Source organism: Periophthalmus magnuspinnatus, chromosome 8 (genome assembly GCF_009829125.3).
Source record: "Periophthalmus magnuspinnatus isolate fPerMag1 chromosome 8, fPerMag1.2.pri, whole genome shotgun sequence".
Classification (NCBI taxonomy): domain Eukaryota; kingdom Metazoa; phylum Chordata; class Actinopteri; order Gobiiformes; family Gobiidae; genus Periophthalmus; species Periophthalmus magnuspinnatus.
The window spans coordinates 13,245,744-13,267,712 of NC_047133.1; the positions used below are offsets into that span (position 1 = coordinate 13,245,744).

The 21,969-nt window shown below is 39.4% G+C and overlaps 2 protein-coding genes across 3 annotated transcripts in view; both read left to right on the top strand.

Moving 5' to 3' along the window:
• Positions 1-12,126, top strand: part of LOC117374576 (E3 ubiquitin-protein ligase SMURF2) — a 67,642-nt gene extending 55,516 nt beyond the window's left edge. The window contains exons 12-19 of the mRNA XM_033970742.2: positions 1,308-1,509; positions 3,102-3,205; positions 3,307-3,421; positions 4,179-4,357; positions 5,356-5,614; positions 6,745-6,946; positions 8,278-8,353; positions 9,070-12,126. Of these exons, the coding sequence (XP_033826633.1) occupies positions 1,308-1,509; positions 3,102-3,205; positions 3,307-3,421; positions 4,179-4,357; positions 5,356-5,614; positions 6,745-6,946; positions 8,278-8,353; positions 9,070-9,169 (1,237 nt within the window). The 3' untranslated portion in view covers positions 9,170-12,126. The remainder of the gene's footprint in view (positions 1-1,307; positions 1,510-3,101; positions 3,206-3,306; positions 3,422-4,178; positions 4,358-5,355; positions 5,615-6,744; positions 6,947-8,277; positions 8,354-9,069) is intronic.
• A 4,864-nt stretch (positions 12,127-16,990) lies between these two features.
• On the top strand, positions 16,991-21,624 carry ddx5 (DEAD (Asp-Glu-Ala-Asp) box helicase 5). Of its 2 annotated transcripts, none has more exons than XM_033970745.2 (13): positions 16,991-17,160; positions 17,909-18,077; positions 18,224-18,320; positions 18,389-18,522; positions 18,595-18,660; positions 18,741-18,882; positions 18,956-19,116; positions 19,203-19,375; positions 19,464-19,574; positions 19,654-19,715; positions 19,785-19,844; positions 20,841-21,075; positions 21,215-21,624. In XM_033970745.2, the coding sequence occupies exons 1-13, from the start codon at positions 17,099-17,101 to the stop codon at positions 21,252-21,254; spliced, it is 1,512 nt and encodes a 503-aa protein (XP_033826636.1). In that variant the 5' UTR covers positions 16,991-17,098; the 3' UTR covers positions 21,255-21,624. The 2 variants fall into 2 exon arrangements, with proteins under 2 accessions (XP_033826636.1, XP_033826635.1); XM_033970744.2 differs by having other exon boundaries at positions 20,841-21,062.
• Positions 21,625-21,969: the final 345 nt, after the last annotated feature.

Here is a 21,969-nt window from a genome sequence, read left to right on the forward strand (position 1 = left end):
GGTCCATGGGCACAGCACTGCACAGCACTGGGAAATACTAATCCCAAGTTACCCAAAAGCATGTTTAAAAAGCAGTTCAAACCACAAGCATGCATAATATGTGTTCTTTAAATTGGCAATTAAATAACTAACAACAGGACTTATCAACAATGCAATTATCAATTTCCCAGTTCTTACAGTGTCAAGGTCCTGCCCCTCTCCCCCTCCCTTCCTTGTGAATGTTCTCTCTACACAAATGTCAGAGGTGTGCTGGAGCGTCCCAAGGGTCCAGTGACTTTTGGACTGTCCAGGAAGTGCTGGAGAAATGCTGCTTACAGTTGGCAGACAGCAGAGCCAAGCGTGGGCTTATGTTTGGGACACACAGTCATTGTGGTGCAGGGGAATGCAGGCAGGAGGGTGCAGCAGGACAGGACTCAAGCTCAATGGTACTGACCACTACTCTTTTAAACACAATTGAGCAGACGAGGACGAGTACGTTCTTAAAGGAGACATGGTGTTAAATCATATCTAGAATGGTTTGTAGGCCTACTCTCCACACTTCCTGGTTTTAAATGTTCAGGTCCAGCTTTAGCATTTCAATTGCTTTTCTATAAAGCATTTATATGTTAGCATGTTGTTCACAAATCTTTCTGTCTCCACTGCTGCAAGCAAAGGAAAGTGAGAGAAAAAAGTACTTAAATACAAATGGAAATCATAAAAATGCCTGTCACAAAAAAACAAGTTATATATATATTGCTATAGAAAAATATCATAATGCCTGATTCATACCACTGACACAAAGAATATGCAGTAAACCTTTTCTGTGTGAACCATACTGTAAAAATATGGCCAGCAATAAATAAATAGTCGGGGGCTGAAAAACATCATGGATTTCTGCAAAATCAATGAGCAAAACACAACTGTTAATCTGAGGGGACATAAATTCAATTTTAATGTAATGATAGGTGACCAATGAACTCTTTCGTTTCACATGCATCATTGAAAAAAAACAAAAACAAATCTGATTATACAATCGCATTTGGTTCTGACTCAAGGAGAGACAGAGGGAGTGGGGACCAAACTGATAGTAATATGTTTTGGTTTTCTTTTAAATACAGAGCGATATCACTCTGGATTTGCCAGGCAAGCTCATATACGATTAATACCACAAAAAAGATAAAAAGGATAGATTGATTATTTAAAAGATACATTTTATGATACGTTTTTTTAACTCGATTTAGTAATTATCACGACAGGCCTATGTATTCCTCATGATATGCTGTCATGTTTGTGGTCCACCTGCTGAGTACTGTGCTGTTGTGTTGCAGGCCTCAGACCCAGCTGAAGGAGCAGGCCCAGCAGGCTCTGGTGTCCCCCAGTCAGCTCCCAGAGGAGGCCGAGTGCCTCACTGTGCCCAAATACAAGAGAGACCTGGTCCAGAAGCTCAAGATCCTAAGGCAGGAGCTGTCCCAGCAGCAGCCTCAGGCTGGACACTGTCGCATTGAGGTGTCCAGGGAGGAAATCTTTGAGGTGCGTAACCAAAATGTATGATCAGTCACACGGCACAAGGACTCAGGTGACTGTAGTAAACGAATTTTGCAATGTTTCTACGACTCTAAGCTGTGAGTACGCTGGGAATATGTATTGGAGGACAGTGGTGAGAAAAGAAAAGGTGCCTTCTCCCCTTTAAGAAAAGCTGTGTTGGTGCTAAAGCTCAACGGTAGCTTGTCCCTCTAGAGGGACAAGGAGACGGGGGTTTATCGGGGGTATATGTGGTTTACGCATTGCCAGACTTGAATGAAAATCGACTCATCAGCAGCTCTGAAATCACATGAAGTTTGGCTCAGCACCTGTGCTCTGCCTATGGAGCCAACAAGTGTCCACAAGCACTCCATCCCACATGAGATTAGTGCTGCACAGTGTTATAACATAATAATATATCCTTGTAACTTGTCTCTAAAACTACATTTAGTGAACAAGTGGCTTTTTCTGACGCATGCACACACACATGTATGTCACTCAGGCCCAGCTGTTGTTTTATACTGCTATTTTTCAAGTACAACCCCATATACTTGGGGTATATGGGGTTGTACAGCCCATATCATGGGCTATACTCAAAAATATTTAATCAATATAAACCAAATCCAAATAAGTTTTAAGACAAATGGAGATCATTAATGACACAATTAAACTAAGAATGAACAATTTTAGCAAAGAAAATTTTATAAAAACTTGCACTTAGATTTGTTTTAATTCAATTATCAAACAAATGTCAAACAAAAATGCAAATCACGCACTAACTTTTGAGAAGATACTGAAACATAACTGCTAAGATAGAGTATGTGCTTGGAGGTTAAAGAGGGGGTATCAACCTTTTAGAGCTTTCTGCCATGTTATAACGTTCACTCATCAAAAACATGCCTGAAGAGGTTTTAGTTGTCATCCATGCATGTTTGAGTAATCTTGTGAGCTCTACCAGGCCCTATTAGGGCACTATTCGTACCCTCCTTACGGTTTGCTGTACGATTCTGTGCAATGCTCAGCCCACAAGCCTACATCATCCATGCTCCCATGCAACAATTTTCCATAAATATACAAAAGCAATATACAAAACAATACACTACAACTTCACAAACCTGATGCGATCAGCAGTAGTGTGGGATGCATGCAGATTGTAATGTCATAGCTCTCTGAAGGGGGAGTGATTTAGCGCAATAGAAGTGAACGTAGAGATCTAAATATGTAACACTTATAATACCTCATAAAACTGTAATCCAATGTCCCCTCTTTAATTACAGTGTTTGGAGGAACCCGATTGAGGCACAATATTTGGTTCTTTGGACAAAATAGGACATTGTAGTCTAAATAAAAACTTTGCACTTTGCTAATTGCCATTATTGTGGTAGAATTTTTATGTAGATGTTTTTTGTTTTGTTTTTTCAAACACTGCTCATAGCACTGCAGTACTGCTTACAGATATTACGTATTATACTCAAAAAGTGAGTTATCATTTGAATCTAGTTAAAAGTGTGCAGTGATGTTTTTTAAAAAGTACATTAAACCAAAGCCTTAATCCAACTTGTATGCCAAATGTTATAACTGTTTACACACGTGTGTCGTAGGAGTCATATCGCCAGGTGATGAAGATGAGGCCGAAGGACCTATGGAAGAGGCTCATGGTGAAGTTCAGAGGAGAGGAAGGGCTGGACTATGGAGGAGTTGCCAGGTCAGAACCACAGCCTGCCCCCTGGTGGAACTTTATCAGAATATACATAACTCACTTGTCTTTCCCCCTCCCCTCCTCTGTGTGTGCGTGTCTGTGTGCAGGGAGTGGCTTTACCTGCTGTCTCACGAGATGCTCAACCCATACTATGGCCTGTTCCAGTACTCTCGAGACGATATCTATACACTACAGATCAACCCAGACTCTGCTGTCAACCCTGTGAGTAAGCACAACGCACGCTGCTAGATCCAATGTGGAAAGATTTCTTGCGCTAAAACAGGTCTAAATTTCCACTGTAGAGCTAAACAAGAAAGGGTCCAAAGGAGGACAAAAAAGTGAATAAAATTAACTCTAAATTAGACAAAGTCATATACTGAAGAAGTACCACATGAACAAGCTCATTTGAGCAACACTATCCTAAACCTCCTTGTCAAAGCCTCAGAACCTAAGCAGAGCTGGCCCTGGTCAGTAGTTGAATGGGAAACCGCTGGAAATTCCAGGTGCCACATTGGGATGCCAGTCATTGTGTCCTTAGGCAAGGCACTTCACCCACATGGTGGTCAGATTGGCAGCCTTGCTTCTGCCAGTCTAGACCAGGGCAGCTGTAGCTACAATAGTAGCTTTTTAATAAACATAAGGTACATTTATGTACTTGTCTATCCTATACAGTGAACTCCCTTTCTCTTTTGCCATCTCCATATTATAATCAGTAATTTTCTACGCAGAATAATAAAATAATACTTTTGATATACGTGGTACTTGCTCAAATAAGTTTCTACTTTTAATACTGATTTTAATATCAATTGAGTATATGTTAGTATCTCTGCATATCGGTTTTCTTGGCAACACTAATTAAGATTATTAAATTGAATAATATGATAATAACTTGTATAATTTATTTTTGCAGTGAACAGTAAAAAATGATAGAAAGTAGTTGAATATTGTGTGAATAATCTATTAATATATACGTTACCAGGAGCACTTGTCGTACTTTCACTTCGTGGGAAGGATCATGGGCATGGCAGTGTTCCATGGGCACTACATCGATGGAGGCTTCACTCTGCCCTTCTACAAACAGCTGCTGGGCAAACCCATCACCCTGGATGACATGGAGTCTGTGGACCCAGACCTGCACAACAGCCTCGTCTGGATACTGTACGCACACCATGCTATACACTACATTTATGTGTTTCTGTTTACAGTGCATGTGATTGATTAAACTATTTCACTCAAACATGGTTAACATCATATTTAAAGAGGGCGTATTATACAAAATCGACTTTTTGAAGCTTCCTCCATATGGTTAGCAGTATAGTTCTGTCCAATGCTCAGCTCACAAGCCTAGGCCATAACTTTCCATGAATATACAAAAACATGATACAAAACAATACACTACAACTTCACAAACCTGATGCCATAGTAGTTGGCATATCAGTAGTGTTATTAGCAAAATGTACACCAATTGTAATGTGATAGCACTTTGAAACGGGAGTGACTTAGCATGGGGATAAGGGTGAAGAGGGGCTATAAAACTTGTTAATATGTTGTTTTCAGGGAATATAACATCTAAATATGTTGTGTGTTAGCAGTTAATACCTCATAGAAGTGTAATACCCCCTCCGAGGTTCTAATTTTACTTCCTGATTGGACATGGGCAGTGGGTGTGACAAATGTTGAGATAATTCTATAACTGTAACCTAGCAGTCACACAGTACATTATTATTTGACTAATAAAAATATATAAGAGGTATTCTCTTATATATTTTTACTCTTACTGAAGTGCATATTGAATTAAATTACCTAATTTTGTTTCTAAAATAATCATCATTATTATTTTTAAGCTCTTACAATTATGTTGTGATTTTAATAATCACAATTATCAATTAACTGAATAATCTTGACATCCTTAGACAGTCAGTACATATGTTTTGTGATTGCTAATATTTTTCTGCTCATGAAATAAGATTGTGAAGTTAAGCGCACTAATGTCACTCTTTCTTTTGAGATAAGAAAATGGATATATTTGAAGTTTAAGTCCAGTTGTGTCTGTAATTAATTCAAATAGACCAGGTCGATGAAGCAACTACAAGAATAATTTGAGCTCATAATGTCCTGCCTCGTGCTTTCTGATCCTGATGTCTTTTTCTTTGCAGAGATAATGACATCACAGGTGTGCTGGACCACACCTTCTGTGTAGAACACAATGCTTATGGAGAGATCATCCAGCATGAGCTGAAGCCCAATGGGAAGAGCATCTCTGTGACACAGGACACTAAGAAAGAATATGTGCGCCTCTATGTCAACTGGAGGTTCCTGCGCGGCATCGAGGCCCAGTTCTTAGCTCTGCAGAAAGGCTTCAATGAAGTCATCCCCCAGCACCTGCTTAAGGCCTTCGATGAGAAGGAGCTCGAGGTACGCGCTCCACAATATATAATCTTTCACTCACATTTGTATAATAAAATAATACGTCAGTGTATCTCACACTTTCACATCAACTACCACCCATGAAAGGATTTTTTGGGTGGCACAGTAGTTTGTGCTTCCACCTCACACTGAGAAGGTCCTGGTTTGAACTGCATGTACGCTCCATGCCTGCGTAGGTTTTCTCTTGGTGCATAAATAAATAAATATTTCATCATCACCATATCTAAACCAGGTCTATTACCGGACTATTCCTGAATAGGACTACACCATAAAGTAGCTCTAAACAACCCAGGATGTGTACCACCATTTTACATCCAATATGAACACCACATATGTACTTGGCTTGTATTAAATTTATTGTGCCTTAAAAAAAAATCTATTGTGTAACATTTGACAGCAGGTCACTCAGTAAGTAGAGCAAGTAGAGCATCCTCTCCAAAGGTTTGTTGTTTAGTTATTACTCCCATTACATACTACTGTTCTGTCCTTGAGCCTGGCTCCAGTGTCTCCAATGTAACACAAATATATTTGAATGGACATTGTGTGTAATTTGGTACATTGCTATATTGATACATTAACATGCACTGTCCCAACCAATTAAATAAGTTATTAATAACATAAATGCATTGTCAAGTTTAAAGGTCCCATATTATCTGTATTTTCTGATCTATGTTATAATGTTGTTTTCTCATCACAAACATGAGTTGTGTTTTGTTTCATTCACACATGTTTAACACACAAACCCTTGATATTTAGACTGAGTTCTTCTTTCAAACAGAAAACACTCTGTTTCACCTTGTGATGTCATATGATAATACAGGAAGTGGTCCACTGTTTTTTTTCTAAATCTCTGCTGAACAAATGGTAAATGGTACCTATTACTTTGAAAACTACTGCTTCATGACATCACAAAGTGGAACATAGCATTTTCAGCTTTGGGGATGTAGACAGAATAATAACAAAGGGCTACTCAAACATGTGTGAATCAAATAAAATAATTCAAGGTATTTTTATGAAGTAACAACATTTTGGCTTAATGCTCACAGGAGGCAATTTTGTGTATTATAGGACTTTTAATCCAAGCCCCTGTTTACTAAAAACTGTATCTTTCCTTGTAGCTGATCGTGTGTGGCCTGGGTAAGATCGACATAAACGACTGGAAGTCCAACACACGTCTGAAGCACTGCACGTCGGACAGTAATATAGTGAAGTGGTTCTGGAAGGCCGTGGAGTCGTTCGACGAGGAGAGGAGGGCGCGGCTGCTGCAGTTTGTCACCGGATCCTCTAGGGTGCCTCTGCAGGGATTCAAGGCTCTACAGGGTAAACACAGTCATACGATTGCAATGGCTAATCACAGTTTCATGTGATGTTTTAGTGTGTTTTATGCACAAAATGTATGTCCCAGTATCAAAGTAGGGCTATCAAAGGTATTGAAAATCAGATACTAATCGATACTAAAACTAGTATTAAACTAGATCCCTATATCGATATTAAAAAAGTTAAATTCACAGGACAGAAATTTAAGTTTTATGAATAGCTTTAGAATGATGTTGATCAGACGTATAAGACCACATGGACTGGTATATGCCCGTGGACCACTATGGAGGCTCCTTGGATGACTGAGGGATTACACAGATATAACACCACCTGGCAATATAAAAGACAGTACTATGATTTAAGGTTGAAAATTACATTGTATTGTGTAAAAAATCCAGTTTGAAATTTTACTATTGTGACAAAACACTACATCAAAGTTTATTTATTTATAGAAAAGCACAGAGAAGACCAAAGTGCTCTTCAGGATACAGGATATACAATTTTGGAACAATTCAGAACTAAATCAAGGATTAAATCATGAAAACCTAAAGTGGTGTTAAAAGCCAGTCTGAAAAGGTGAGTTTTTAACCAGGGCTTAAACAGGGACAGGTCAGAGATCACACGTAGACTGAAGGGCAGGCCATTCTGACAGTACAGCATTTACCAGCTACATAGAAAAAAGATGCAGAAAGTAGGGATGCACAATATACTGCAATAGAAAAAATGCAATTTGCAATATTGAGTTTACACCAATATGACTAAAAAACTGCAACTGCAACTCTGTAGTTTTTTGTTACTTGAAAACAGCTGTGTGGTGTTTCTTTGATTAAGAGCAAACCCAATCAACCCCATCCTAGTCAATGCCTTCACGTTCATGGTTGGATGGATGTATTCATAGGACTCCTATTCAAGTGACTCGCAGTTGTAAAAGGACTTGGCCTGTGATTCAAACGTCTCCACTTCATGTAGAGTTGTCCACTCTCCTTTGTCATGTAAAGTCATCTTTATGTCCTGCCACTCTGGTGCACTAGAAGTGTTTTAGTTTGGAAATGCACCACACCCATAGTCCACTGAGGTGTGAGACTGTCCTGTCTACAGCTAAAACTGACCACAATGAGGGAAAAAATGTACCGGTATTATTTCTGTGTTTAGAATGTACTTACTAATGAGATTCAGTATAACATTTTTTACTTTAAGCATTCTTATCTGCTGGTGGGATAAGAAAACATATCTGGCAGAAAATATAAATATAAACTATATATAAAACAGACTGATGATCTCATGCTCATGTGTATGTGCTTATTTTTTATATGTATCTAATATGATGTGTCCAGGAGCTGCAGGCCCGCGCCTCTTCACCATCCACCAGATCGACGCCAGCACCAACAACCTGCCCAAAGCCCACACCTGGTGAGTCTTCCCCAACCTTTAACAATGTACAGTACATTTAAATCACAACACTGTTAAAGGCATATGTCGTGGAATTTAACCATGTATTTCCTCATGAAAAATGTGTCTGTGGTAGTTTTATATTTGCATGTTTGTGAGATTTCTATCCTTAGATAAGACATTATACAACATATCAACAATGCAATTTAAACTTTTTCACTTAACTGGGCTTTTTATAATCTTCTTCATGGAGATAAGTTTAATGCTCTATAGTGGGACAGTGCTATATATTGCTACAGAGGCTATTGAAAATATAAGAAACACAGAATAATCTCAGTGCTGTGGTTAAAAAACAAAAAAACATTAAGAAAAATACAACAATTAAATGAAAGACTTAAAGGAATTATATGTAGCCTTACTGTTTAAAAACATGTGTCACAATTGCAGCTGAACCTGTGTTGCCAGTGCCTTAACTTGCAGATAGAGGACACATACAGGTTTTTCTCATTCTCAGTATATAAACAGACCATACCTTATATGAAAGCTCAGAACCTCCAGAATTAACTCACTGAGCTGCAGAAGCTGCACTAGCACTGACTCATGATTGGCAATAGTCTCTACAATTAATCCTAGAAGGTACTTACGATATTTAGTCATAAAAACTAAAGCAAAGATGCCTAGAATGATTTAAAAGGCCTGAATTACCCATAATACATCTCTCATTTTTTTCCCCCTAGTTTTAACCGGATCGACATTCCTCCGTACGAGCACTACGACAAACTGTATGACAAGCTGCTGACGGCCATTGAGGAGACATGCGGCTTCGCTGTGGAGTGAATCTTACCCATAATTCCAAGGGACATATGGCCAAGTCACGGAACCAACCAACGGACCCCTCCAGCTGCTAAGAACTATACACACTAACTCGTGGAAATACAGACACTTTGCTCTTCCTTTTGTATCCTTTCAAAAATACTACATGTAGCAACCATATTTTAAAGGGCCTGTATTGCACTTTTTTCTGATCTATGTTATAATGTTGTGTCCTTATCAAAATATATGTGGAGTTGTGTTTTGTTTTATTCACATATGTTTAACACACAAATCCTGCTATTTAGGGTGAGTTCTTCTCTCAAACAGAAAACACTCTGTTGCTCCTTGTGATGTTATTAAGTGGTAATACAGGAAGTGCTCCACTCTGAAGTCACAGCTGTTATTTTAGCCTCATTGAAACTGTTTTACTTCTTCATGCACCAGCAGGTATTAGAGACTTTCTATTGACGATCTCAACTGTACAGAAGGTAAAACTAAATTATTCAAAAATAAATAACAATTTATGGTTATTCTAGTGTATTGTAATCAGGCAAAAAATGTTTATTAACTTTAAAACTACCACTAAATGACATCACAAGGTAGAACAGAGCATTTTGAGCTTTGGAGATGCAGACACCCCAAAAGTCCAGGAATATTTAAACACATGTGGATAAAAGAGGAGGTAACAGCATTATAACATGGCTAAAAGCTCACATGAGTCAATTTGGGTAATATAGGACCTTTAAGAAGACGTAGAAGGAGCTGGGAACAGTTTGTTGACAGGGTAAAAAGTACAAAAAAGAGGGATTTGTGCAAACACGGCAACCCAAAAGACTAGAAAACTCCTGGACACCGCAGCGAGGATTCAACGCTGTGTTCCTCAACTAGTTTCTTCAAATATCCTGCTATTTTTCTATATGGACACAACTAAAGTCTATATGATGTATCTAATTTATTGTTAAAAATCTATTGTCCATTGTATCGGGCAAAAAAAAAAAAAAAAAGTTGCAGATTTTTTTTTACATCAATTTGTTTTAATGAAAAAACGTTGAACATTTTTAGGGGCCTGGTTACACTTACAGATATTTTTATAATTTGATGAAAATGTTCAAAATCTAAAAAAAAAAAAAAAAAAAAAAAGTATAATAATAAAAATTCTAAAAATATCCAAGAATGTGTCATCAGGCCCAACTGTCCTTGTGCCATAATGATTTTAAACGAATGAAAAATTGCAAAAACTAAGCAAACCCTTTAAATACTTTCTTATAGCATTCATTGTAGCTGAAATATATCCATCCATACTGTTAAAAATACTACCTTAAAACAATGTGGTGCTAAAACTCATTGTAATGTTTTATATTGGCGATTTTACACATATTTACCTTATAGTCTGGTATTCTGTTAAACTGGTTTGCTGGTAATATACAGATTTTGTAGTAAGCGTAGCAACAATTTTCTGCAACCTACAGAATATAGCAATGTAGCAATTCTGTCAGATGCCTTGGAAGTTGGAATGCACAATGTACTGCAAATGTTTTTGGTCAAAGTTTCAAAAATTACACAATATCTGCACAAGAATATGTTCTGGTTTAGTTTAGGTCCAAGTTTCTTCCTGGTTTATTCTAATATAAGTTAAAGTAGGACTATGTAACTTTTCTGGTCCTGCTTGTCTCCATGGAGGTGGAATGCTCCACAGTATGGCCTAACATAGCAATCTTGCATTTATTCAATTACAGGTTGCTCAAAAATACATCAAAAACATTCATTCCTACTGTGAGAGTGATTGCCTCTCCACAGATCTGACCTGTAACTTGGCATGAGGCCGTCACTCGCTTGTCTCCATGGAGATTTAATACTTATTGTGGAATATTCCAGACTAGGGTTGTCGAAAATATTGAAAATGATAAACTAATTGATACGAAAACTAGAATCGAAAGTAAATACTCATTTGAACAAGTATCAATACTAAAAAAGTCACATTCACAAGACTTTAATGAACCTTTCCTGACGAGCTTTAGCATGATCTTGAGCTGTATCAGAACAAGTATAAGACACAGACTAGTATGCACCCATGGACCACTATAGAATCGAGTCTATTCCATAGTATCGAAATCTAATTTGAAATGTTTGTATCGTGACAACACTGTTCTAGACAAAGCAATAACATCTCTGTGGAGACAAGCAGCTCTTAGTTACGTTGTATAACTGTAAATTGAAAATTGCTGCTCATGTTTTTTTTTTTTTTCCAACACTTATCAGTCATATTGCCAACACTACAAGAAGTCAATCAAAAATGTCAGTAGTCTTTTATTGTATTGTAGCAAATGCATAATGACTACGTCAAGACATTTCATAGAACCAGGGTTACAAACTACCAGACTGTCCCATCTCATTCACATCACACAAGCTATGCGATCATATTTACCAGTTTCACCAGAATGCAACTTTATTTTGCCTGTTAACTTGTCTTCAATTTCTTTTCTAAATCGTGAAAAAGGGGAGTTGTTTTCTAAAATTTGAATGTTTTGTTAAAAAAACTGCTGCCTGTTTTAGCAATGTCGACGACCGTGGACTGTTCTTAACACTTTTTTTCTTCTCGTTTATGAAGTGTATGCAAAGTGAAAAGTTGTACAGGACTGAGATCGTTCGAAAACAGTGGATCAACTTGTAATTTATGGTTAACTTAAAAAAAAAGAAAAGATTTTTAAAAGAGAAACCGATTGCACACGAAAGGATGAGGTCACTGTGTGGTTTTTGGATGGGATTTGGAAGTCCAGGGCGCAGGCTGATCTAAACCCCACACTCTCTGGTATCTTATGCTATTATTATTATTATTATTTTGTAAACAAGCCGAGAGATGCCGCATTGGCCTCGGTGACTGATGCAATTTGATGTATGTTAACACTATCATTTTGTAAGAGTATTTTATTTTTGTGTGTAATTAGTTCTAATTAAACTGGCCTTTGTCTAACAATGTACAAGTCTGTGCCGTGTCTTTTGTTTTGTAAAGTCAATATTTGTGTACATAGAGTTAAAGGCAGTAGATAATGGGATGAATTGGGGTTACATTTAATTTAGTACCTTCTCTGAGTAGTTTTCAGACACAATACTTTTACTCAGAGGTGGTTGACTAGCCAAAAAATGTACTCAAGTAAGAGTAATGTTACTTCAAAGTGTGCAAGAAACACAAATGTTCAAATCATTTCATATTGTCAACATAAACTTGTAAACTTACTCCCAGTGCAAGGAGTAACCATAACTTTTACTGAAGTAAGTACTCTTAACCCTTTAAAATGTATTACTCAAGTAGGAGTAAAAGTATGCTGCCAGAAAAGTACTCAAGTAAATGTAACTAAGTAAATGTAACTGAGTACTACCAACCTCTACTCCCACATGAGTGATATATATTATAGTGCAACAGTACTCTTACTTGAATAAACGTTTTGGCTCCCACACAGTAAGTCTACAAATAACAGTAAAAGCCTTATGTTGACAATATGAAATGATATGAACATTTTTTGTTTCTTTAGCTGCTCTTAAAGATATTTAATTTTAGCTTCTTTAGTACATTATTTATGTCCTTCCAATTTATAAAGTATCCACATTTAACAATGCACTTTACTATTACACTTTCATCTCTGTGCTAATGTTAAAGTTAATGACAGTGAATACCAGTAACATAGAATACAATAGAATACATTGTTGACTGTGTTAGTGACAACCAGGGTACTCACAAAATAAGTTAAGCAGAAAACCTTTTTAATAAAATGTCTGCACAGGTCAGTTTTGTTTTGATGAGGGTTGTCACTGTCACATCTGTAATTCTCTGTCTCACAAACGTACAAATTTGGTCTGCTTTTAGTTAGGGTTGTGGTTTTTGAGTTTTTACACATGTAAAGTTTCATTAAGCACTTATTATAACATAGGAACAGAACAATAAGCCAGCATTAAAAATCCTGGTTGGATTTAGGCCTGATCAGACTGGCGGTGGACTAGGTCTGTTGGACAGCCTGTGTAGGACCCTGAGGGCGGCTTGTTTAATTCTTAATCAAATTGCTTCTTGGAATAGATTCTGACAAGAGTCTATTGAACATAGTCACTACTAAAACACTTGATTACCCTGTGGCCAAGACAGTTGAACTCTATGATATGTTGTTGATTTGTTGTTCTGGAGATAAATTTACCCTTTTCTGGTCAATTTAATGGTACATAAAAAAGATGTAGCCTAAAATCCTAAAAAGATGTAGCCTGAAATAAGACATATCCCAGCAGAACCTCCACCCCGCACATACGCTTCAGCCTCTGCGCAGAAACTTGGGTGGACAAGGTCAGTTCTGGTGGGATCTCTGTGTGGTGAAAGTTTGGATCCATACATTAGGTTTGTACATAAAGTAACATTTTATTCCCAATAGTCTGAAATATAGATGTGTAACTCAAACTTCAGACTTATGTTGATGCGGGTCTATGGTCTGTGTCTGGGTGGGCGTGGTCTGAGTGCAGTGGCCATGGGTGCCTCTCTCCAGCTCTGAACTGAATGGTCACATGACTGAGACTGGCTCTGTTCCTGCTGCTGTCTGAACATGACCAACACTGCCTCACTGAGGAACATGAACTGAACTGAAACAAAACAAGGTCCTGCTGGGTCAGAAGCTGCTCTGTGGACTGGGCTCCTCCTCCACTGGTCACATGACATGAATAAACTGAATCAAAACCGTTAACACTGCTGCTGAGTTTGAGTTGTGTTTGCTTGGGCTCTCATAACTGGCACCTGCTCTTGGATCCACTCCAGTTAAATATTTGAGTGTTTAACCAAATTCAAAATGTATAGGTTTATTTGTTTATTTAATTTTTAAAAACATTTTCATTCCATTTTTAAAAATAACTTTCTACAAACGTAGCATTATTTATTTATTTTTACTTCTTAGTATTTTGCTGCTTATTTATTATAATTTTACTATTCTTCCTTTTATTCTATTTTTTTTGTTTTATAGCATAAGCATTACAAAAAATCTTAAATCTTAAATTGTGGATAAATGTTTATTTTTTCTATCAGAGAAACTACAGATTGATCTACAGAAACTATACAGTATGAGCAGCACAAATACTGTATATTCAACTCATTTGAAATCACACTTAGAATTCATGCGATTAACAAATCACAAAAACTGCGATATATAAGCAGTATAACTTTCTATGTGAAAAACAAAATATCTTATTATGTACAATATGTATATATAAGTCTCCCCTCCTCACCATCCATGGGTGGTCTTCATCCCGTCTTTTCCACGCTCAGATCCTCTACCAGAGGCCTGGGAGCATGAGCGTTCTGCGCAGTATCTTTGCTGTTCCTAGTACTATGCTTTTCTGACATGTCTGATTTTTTTTCCTGGGATCTGCTGTAGCCACTCCTCCAGTTTGGGGGTCACCCTGCCCTGAGTGCTCCAATGACCACGGGCACCACCACCACGGGCACCACCACCACGGGCACCACCACCACGGGCACCACCGATGCCTTTAGCTTCCAGGTCTTCTCCAGATCTTCTTTGAGCCCCTGGTATTTCTCTAGTTTCTTATGTTCCTTTTTCCTGATGTTCCCATTACTTGGTACTATTTTCATTGATGCAGTTTGTTAGTGGAACACTATTAATAACCATATAAAAAATAAGTACTTTCAATACAGTATGTGTCAGACCAATTTGACTAGAGCCACTAATGACCTCAAAGGCAAGTTTAGATAAATGGTAAACTCCCTACACACCTCCATTTCTATTATTGGATCTTTTTGTGGTTGTTGTTGTGCCTCTTTAGCTTGTATGCTTCAACTCTGTGTGATTATGGCTTTTTTTAAAGAAGCTGCTGAGCGAAATATATGCACTGCTTTCATCTGTATCTAACATTCCTCCTCCTGCTTACATTAGTTATGTCTGAATCTGAATTTGAAGTGAAAATGTAAAAGTTGAAATACTTTGAGGACATTTACTGTTTTGGATTTTCAGGTTGGTTTGTAATATTTCTGGATACTCTACCTCTATATGTGAGGCATTCAGCAGTCTGTGGGAAGCTACAACATTATTTTGATAAATCCATGGCTATGACCGTTTATTTTTTTTATTTTTATTTTTTTACATTAGAATTACCCTTCCCCCACCCTCAGGTCAGGATTAAAGTGTCTGGCAGATGGCTGTGGGGCAAAGAAAAAGGGGTCAAAGAGCTGCTGTACTTTATTAAACTGTCTTTTCTTCTTCTTTCTGACTTTCTTATTTGAACACACAGTTATGTAGATGCAATTATTACATTAGAAATATTATTTTAAGTTGGATCGTGTTTGTTTTCATGAATGAACTAATATGCGTAGTGTGGCAACAAACCATACCAATGGCTGTGATGACGTCACTTACTGTAATATCGCGGAAGTGCGCCGCATCACAAGTTTCGGTTCTTTAAAATGTTCGTCCGCCGGCACGCAAACAGAGCTGCAAGAAATAGACCCCAGTTAATTCTGAGGAAGTAGGGCTAGGGGCACCACTTGTTTTATTGTTTCTATGTGTAAAAACAAGGCACAAAATTAACTATAATAACTATTAATTGTGTCATTCAATATGCCCTGTGCACACTAACTCTTTAACATGGAATAAAAAACCCTATAAATCCTTAAAAAAAAGATTGAAACTATTTTTTATGTACTATATGATGTGTTAAATAAAACATTGCCACTTATTGTGCATAACACTATAACACACTGAAGTCAGCATGTATTTATTCATATACTGTACATCACCAGTCTTAGCAATTTACACAATAGTTTTGTCACTTTACTCTTCTCTGCTCACACAGTGTTGTTAGATTTTATGGCTGTTGATAAGTCTTTTAATAGTTATTTATCTTTATCTATCTTCGAATTATGTTTCTAGTCACCTGTTGTTTTTGAACTTCGCAACAAATAAATAAAATGTTCTTTTAAAGGTTTGTCTTAAATACAATTAAAGTCCAATTGGAATAATTTATTTTAAGTATTTTATAGTTAAACCTACATGTCCATCATTGAGTCCATCCTCACCTCCTCCATCACTGTGTGGTTCGCTGGGGCCACTGCCAGGGACAGACAGAGACTGCAGCGCATTGTGCGCTCTGCTGAGAAGGTGATTGGCTGCAGCCTTCCATCTCTACAGGACCTGTACGTCTCCAGGACTCGGGGGCGAGCAGGCCATATAGCAGCTGACACTTCTCACCCTGGACATGGACTATTTGAGCCACTTCCCTCTGGCAGGAGGCTACGGTCCATTGGGACCAGAACCTCTCGCCATAAGAACAGTTTCTTCCCCTCTGCAGTTTGTCTCATGAACACTTTATAATATCTGCACTAAACTGGACACTTTATAACACCGGTCACTTTAATAAGCCACTTTGCACTGTTGTTCTGATGCTGCTATTGTATATATTTTTCTCCCTTTAAGTATTTCACTTGATTTTTTTTTTAAAGCATATCTTTTTAACTTTGTGCATGCCCTTATTTGTATTTGTATTTATTCAGTGTGTTTATGTTGCACTTTTTCACTTTTTTGCACTTTTTTTTTTTTTTTTGTGAACTGTGTTCACAAACTATGGCAATAAAAGTCTTCTGATTCTGATTCTGAAAGGGGTTATAAGAAACCTATATAAAACAAAAATGTGCAAAAAATAAAAAAAGAGTGAAATTGTATATTGACCAATAATATTTGCTGTTACTGCTCCTTCATTGACGCACCCAGCCAGTTACCTCTCATCTGATTGGACAAACCACCGGCGGCGGATGAATATCATCAAAGCGGACTTCTTCCTGATGCAATAAAAGCCGGTCCTCATTTTCTCGGTACCGGCATTTTACCTTCACTGCCGGTCAGGGCGTTCGTCGGCTGTTTAACGTCATCTGAGCTCTATTTATCTTTTTTATTTATACACTTTGTTGTTTACAATATGCCCGGCTACTCAGACAGAGATCGCGACCGCAGAGATAGAGATCGGGATAGAGACAGAGGGTAAGTTGGCTTTGATCTGTATGTGCGTGGTCGGAAGAATAACCGGCAAGCTGTAGTTATTACTCAAGTAATTATTACTGAAGCTTATATTCTTAACTTTACACAACCACGCCGACACATTTCTGTTAAAATTGTATATGTTTAAAGTTGTACGTGAACGTTTTTGATGCTTTTTCCGTTCTTGGCCTGGGCCTTGTCGGAAGCCTTTTCTTTGGCTTCGGGCCTAGTCTGGCCTCGTGCCCCGACAACACGGTTAGCTTCAGGGTAGCTAAATGCTAACGGAACAAGTTTTAGATAAAATTGACGCCTATAAACTATTGTCATAGACGGACTACTGTAGATTTCAGCTTGTCTTGCGTCATTTTAAATCGCGCTACATCTAAAACACAGCGCGTACTTAATTTTTGTTTTTTAGTTTGGCAATGGCGACGTTTGGTTTATTGGCCTCAATAAACGTTAATGTCGCGCAAAATTCAACTGTCGAGTGCTACAAAATGCTGTAACCTCTTAGACTTTTAAACCTTTTATGGCGCAAGTTTGTGCTCGGCTTTGTATGGTGGTCATTTTTAAACTCGGTTTGATAAAATGAGTTGTGCAGACGTGGAAACAAAATGCCGGATGCGTGTCTTTTGTTCAGTTGACCCATCATGCTGCCATTTTATAACCGCTTCAGACTAGCGGCATAAGCGGTTTACTGCACGTGGCGTTATTGTGACTCAAAAGATAAATGAAGCATTTTTCCTTTCAGTTATGGCGGCGGTGGTGCCCGTTTTGGTGGAAACCGTGGCGGAGGAGGCGGGGGAAAGTTCGGGAATCCCGGCGAGCGGCTGCGGAAGAAACACTGGAACCTGGACGAGCTGCCAAAGTTTGAGAAGAACTTCTACCAGCAGCACCCAGACGTAAACCGCAGGTCTATGGTATGTGGTGGGGGGTGGTGGTGGGGGGGCAGCAGGTTCATGGAAATGTTACAACCACACTCGGAGGAAGCACGTGTTATTGGTGCACGTGCGGGGGTTATGCAACCAGGTGTGATGTTGCAGTTATAATTTAACTTTCTTCACAGCAAGAGGTTCAGCAGTACAGAGATTCCAAGACCATTACTGTAAAGGGAAGAGACTGCCCAAACCCCATTATAAAGTTCCCAGAGGCCAGTTTTCCATGTAAGTTGTTAATTTTAAGAAAGTTTGAAATTTTAAAATGTGATTACTCATGATCTTTTTGTCATTAGCCTATGTGATGGATGTAATCAACAAGCAGAATTGGTCTGAACCCACTCCCATTCAGGCTCAGGGCTGGCCTCTGGCTCTCAGTGGAAAGGACATGGTAGGCATTGCCCAGACAGGTTCTGGAAAGACCCTATCGGTAAGTTTTCTTCCAGTGGCTTTTATGATTTGTTGAAATTTGTGTATTAACTCTTGAATTTTATCCTTTCAGTACCTCCTACCCGCAATTGTGCACATCAACCACCAACCGTTTCTGGAACGTGGAGATGGGCCTATTGTGAGTACAACACTGGCATAACAAATGTGTATAATGCAATCCTCTATATATTCACTAACTCATGACCTTCTGTTTTATAGTGCTTGGTTTTAGCTCCCACTCGTGAGCTGGCCCAGCAAGTGCAGCAGGTGGCTGCAGAATATGGCAGAGCTTCTCGCCTCAAATCCACCTGCATCTACGGAGGAGCGCCTAAAGGACCTCAGATACGGGACTTGGAAAGAGGTCTATATTTAAGCTGACTTTTTTTCTTAAACTATTCACTGCTTAGTACTGCTTCTAAAGTTATTTTGTGTAGGTGTGGAGATCTGTATTGCCACTCCTGGCAGACTCATTGACTTCCTTGAATCTGGAAAGACCAACCTTCGCCGTTGCACTTACCTCGTCCTGGATGAAGCTGACAGAATGCTAGATATGGGCTTTGAACCACAGATTCGTAAAATTGTTGATCAAATCAGGGTGAGTAGGAGACTACCTGTCCATGTGTGTATATAATCTCACTCGCATAAAATACTGCTGCTAACATGCATTTTTCACATCTACAGCCAGACCGTCAGACCCTGATGTGGAGTGCCACCTGGCCGAAAGAGGTACGGCAGCTGGCAGAGGACTTCCTCAAAGACTATGTTCAGATCAATGTTGGGGCTCTTCAACTCAGCGCCAACCACAATATCCTGCAGATTGTAGATGTCTGCAATGATGGCGAGAAGGAGGACAAGTAAGGACAATTCTCTTCTAAAGTTTACAGATCATTGGGTTGTAGTACTCATTATTATTATTATTATTTTTTTTTTTGTAATATAAAGGGTCATTCGTCTCCTAGAGGAAATCATGAGTGAAAAGGAAAATAAGACCATTATATTTGTGGAGACAAAGAGGCGCTGTGATGACCTCACCAGGAGGATGCGTAGAGATGGGTATGTACCAGGTGTTGTAGACAATTACTGGAGGATGCACTACACTGGGAGCTAATGTGGGGTTTTTTGTTTTTAATAGGTGGCCTGCAATGGGTATCCATGGAGACAAAAGCCAGCAAGAAAGGGACTGGGTACTCAATGGTAAGCGGTCTCTACCTGTACTGTACCAGGTGCATGTCTGCATGTCTAATCTTTCTATTGTATTTTCAGAGTTCAAATATGGAAAGGCTCCCATCCTCATTGCTACAGATGTAGCGTCCAGGGGTCTAGGTCAGTATCCAACCTGAACACATTGGTACTTGTTCACATTGTAAAAGAAAGTGTATTGCTTTCTTTAACTTGTCTGCTTTCTGAGTTTCTCCCCTCGGCTGAAGGCGCAGTCTGTGTGGCAGGGCCTTGGCATGACAAGCCCAGGTCTCCAGAGGGGGAAGGAGGAGGATTCTTGGAGGTGTCCTGACTGGAGAGGCACGCTCTCTCAGTCATTGCTCATACAGAGGTGACCAGGCCCAAACGCAGCAAAACGCCCCGGCCTGTGCCAAAAGTGCAGGGTGGTTTGAGGGCTGGCTACGCTAACTGGTCCTATTGAAATGCTTGTGCTCTGGCAAGGGTTTGGACTGCTCACACGCCCAGACGCACAGCCCAGCTACACACCTCGACTTGCATGTCTGACCAGTGCAAGTGCTTAGAGCCTGTTGGAGGGTTGTGTGCTTCATGGGTGGCAGTGAAACTTTTGTCCGAGGAACAGTTGATCGATCATGCCTTCACCTCTGTACAGACATGGCTACTGGCGCTTTTGGTGACAGTGGGACATGCTAGATGGACACTTAATGGCTAAATCCAAGCTCGCACTCCTCCCTCACCTGCGTTTCCAAGTCATGTCGAGACCTGCCAACGAGAGACTAGATGAACACAGGGATGTTGAGTCTGCCCTTGGACAGGGTAGTTCAGATAGTGTAAGAAGGTCTACATGGTACTTGTGGTAGTGCTAGCAGTAGACGCATGAGGGTCAGTCAGAAACAATGGCATTAAGGACTAGAGAATGCATACTCCACACTGGTAAGACTTGAGCCATTCTTAGGGTTGGGTTCAGGAGGACATTTAACTGGAATGGAAGTGACTGGAGTTTGCATTCTCCCCGAGGAGAAACTAACCTGTTAACAGCCACATATAGTCTCTGTTCTAACTTGGGCTTTCTGATCTGGTGTGGTGGCATTGGCACTTTTGTGCTGCTCTACTGTTCCTCTATGCCACGACACAATCTTGCAGATGTTGAAGACGTCAAATTTGTCATCAACTTTGATTACCCCAACAACTCTGAGGACTATATCCACCGCATTGGGCGAACAGGACGTAGTGAAAAGACAGGCACAGCCTACACCTTCTTCACCCCCAACAACTTCAAACAGGCTGGCGACCTCATCTCTGTGCTCCGTGAGGCCAACCAAGCCATCAACCCCAAGCTCCTCCAGATGGCTGAGGACAGAGGAGGTAAATCTAATTGGTGAGAGACAGAATCTGTGCTGCCAACTGCAGCACCTTTTCTATTCTGCTGCCCTTTGGTATAAAGTGGTGGTGGTTTTCCTCACTATGGGTGCTTATCTAGCTTGTGACGCTTTACTAATGATCGTTGTCTTTTGCAGGTCGTTCAAGGGGCGGGAGAGGTGGCGGCTTCAGAGATGACCGGCGTGATAGGTATTCAGGCAAGCGTGATTTCGGTAGTTTTAGAGACAGGGACAATGGTAGAGGATACGACAGTGGACCTAACAAAAGCTTTGGCTCAAACACCCAAAATGGAGGCTATGGGGGAGGTAACGCAAACAACAGCTATGGCTACAATGGTAATGGACAGCCCAATTTCAACAACCAGCCAGGAAACTTCGGTGCTCAGAACAGCTTCCAGCCACAACAGTTTGGACCTCCAAAGGGTCCTGCTCAGAACGGCAACAGTCACCCACCCTTCCCTTTCCCCCAGGCCCAGCAGCACCCTCCCCCTCCGCTGGTGCCCTACCCCATGCCTCCACAGTTCCCACAGTAAATGCACAAACACTTGGAAGAAAGTAATTTATTGCTTTTTGTCTAGTTGATCCTGTAAGATGTTTTTTGTATTCACAGCAGGGTTATAACCACAAACCTCTATCGTCTTTTAAAGATCTGCAGTGCGGCAGCAGTTGTGTTGCACGCTTTTTTCCTTTTTATTCTATTTAATTTGTTACATTCCTCTAATGTTTAGTTACGTTTTGTACTAGTGAATTATACATTTATTGGTTTTTTCATATGTATCATTGAAAGTAAACTCCTTTCCATAAAATGCACTGCATGATCTTTCAAATAAAACTTCAAAACCCATCTTGTGTCTTGACTTGTTACTAAAAGGCCAGCCTTTAAATCAAACTGT

Excerpts from the sequence above, each read along its gene's own strand:
- ddx5 (XM_033970744.2), top strand. The coding sequence starts at position 17,099 with ATGCCCGGCTACTCAGACAGAGATCGCGACCGCAGAGATAGAGATCGG. Across the intron at positions 17,161-17,908 it reads GATCGGGATAGAGACAGAGG|TTATGGCGGCGGTGGTGCCC; the intron begins GTAAGTTGGCTT and ends TTTTCCTTTCAG. Across the intron at positions 18,321-18,388 it reads CCCAGAGGCCAGTTTTCCAT|CCTATGTGATGGATGTAATC; the intron begins GTAAGTTGTTAA and ends TTTTGTCATTAG.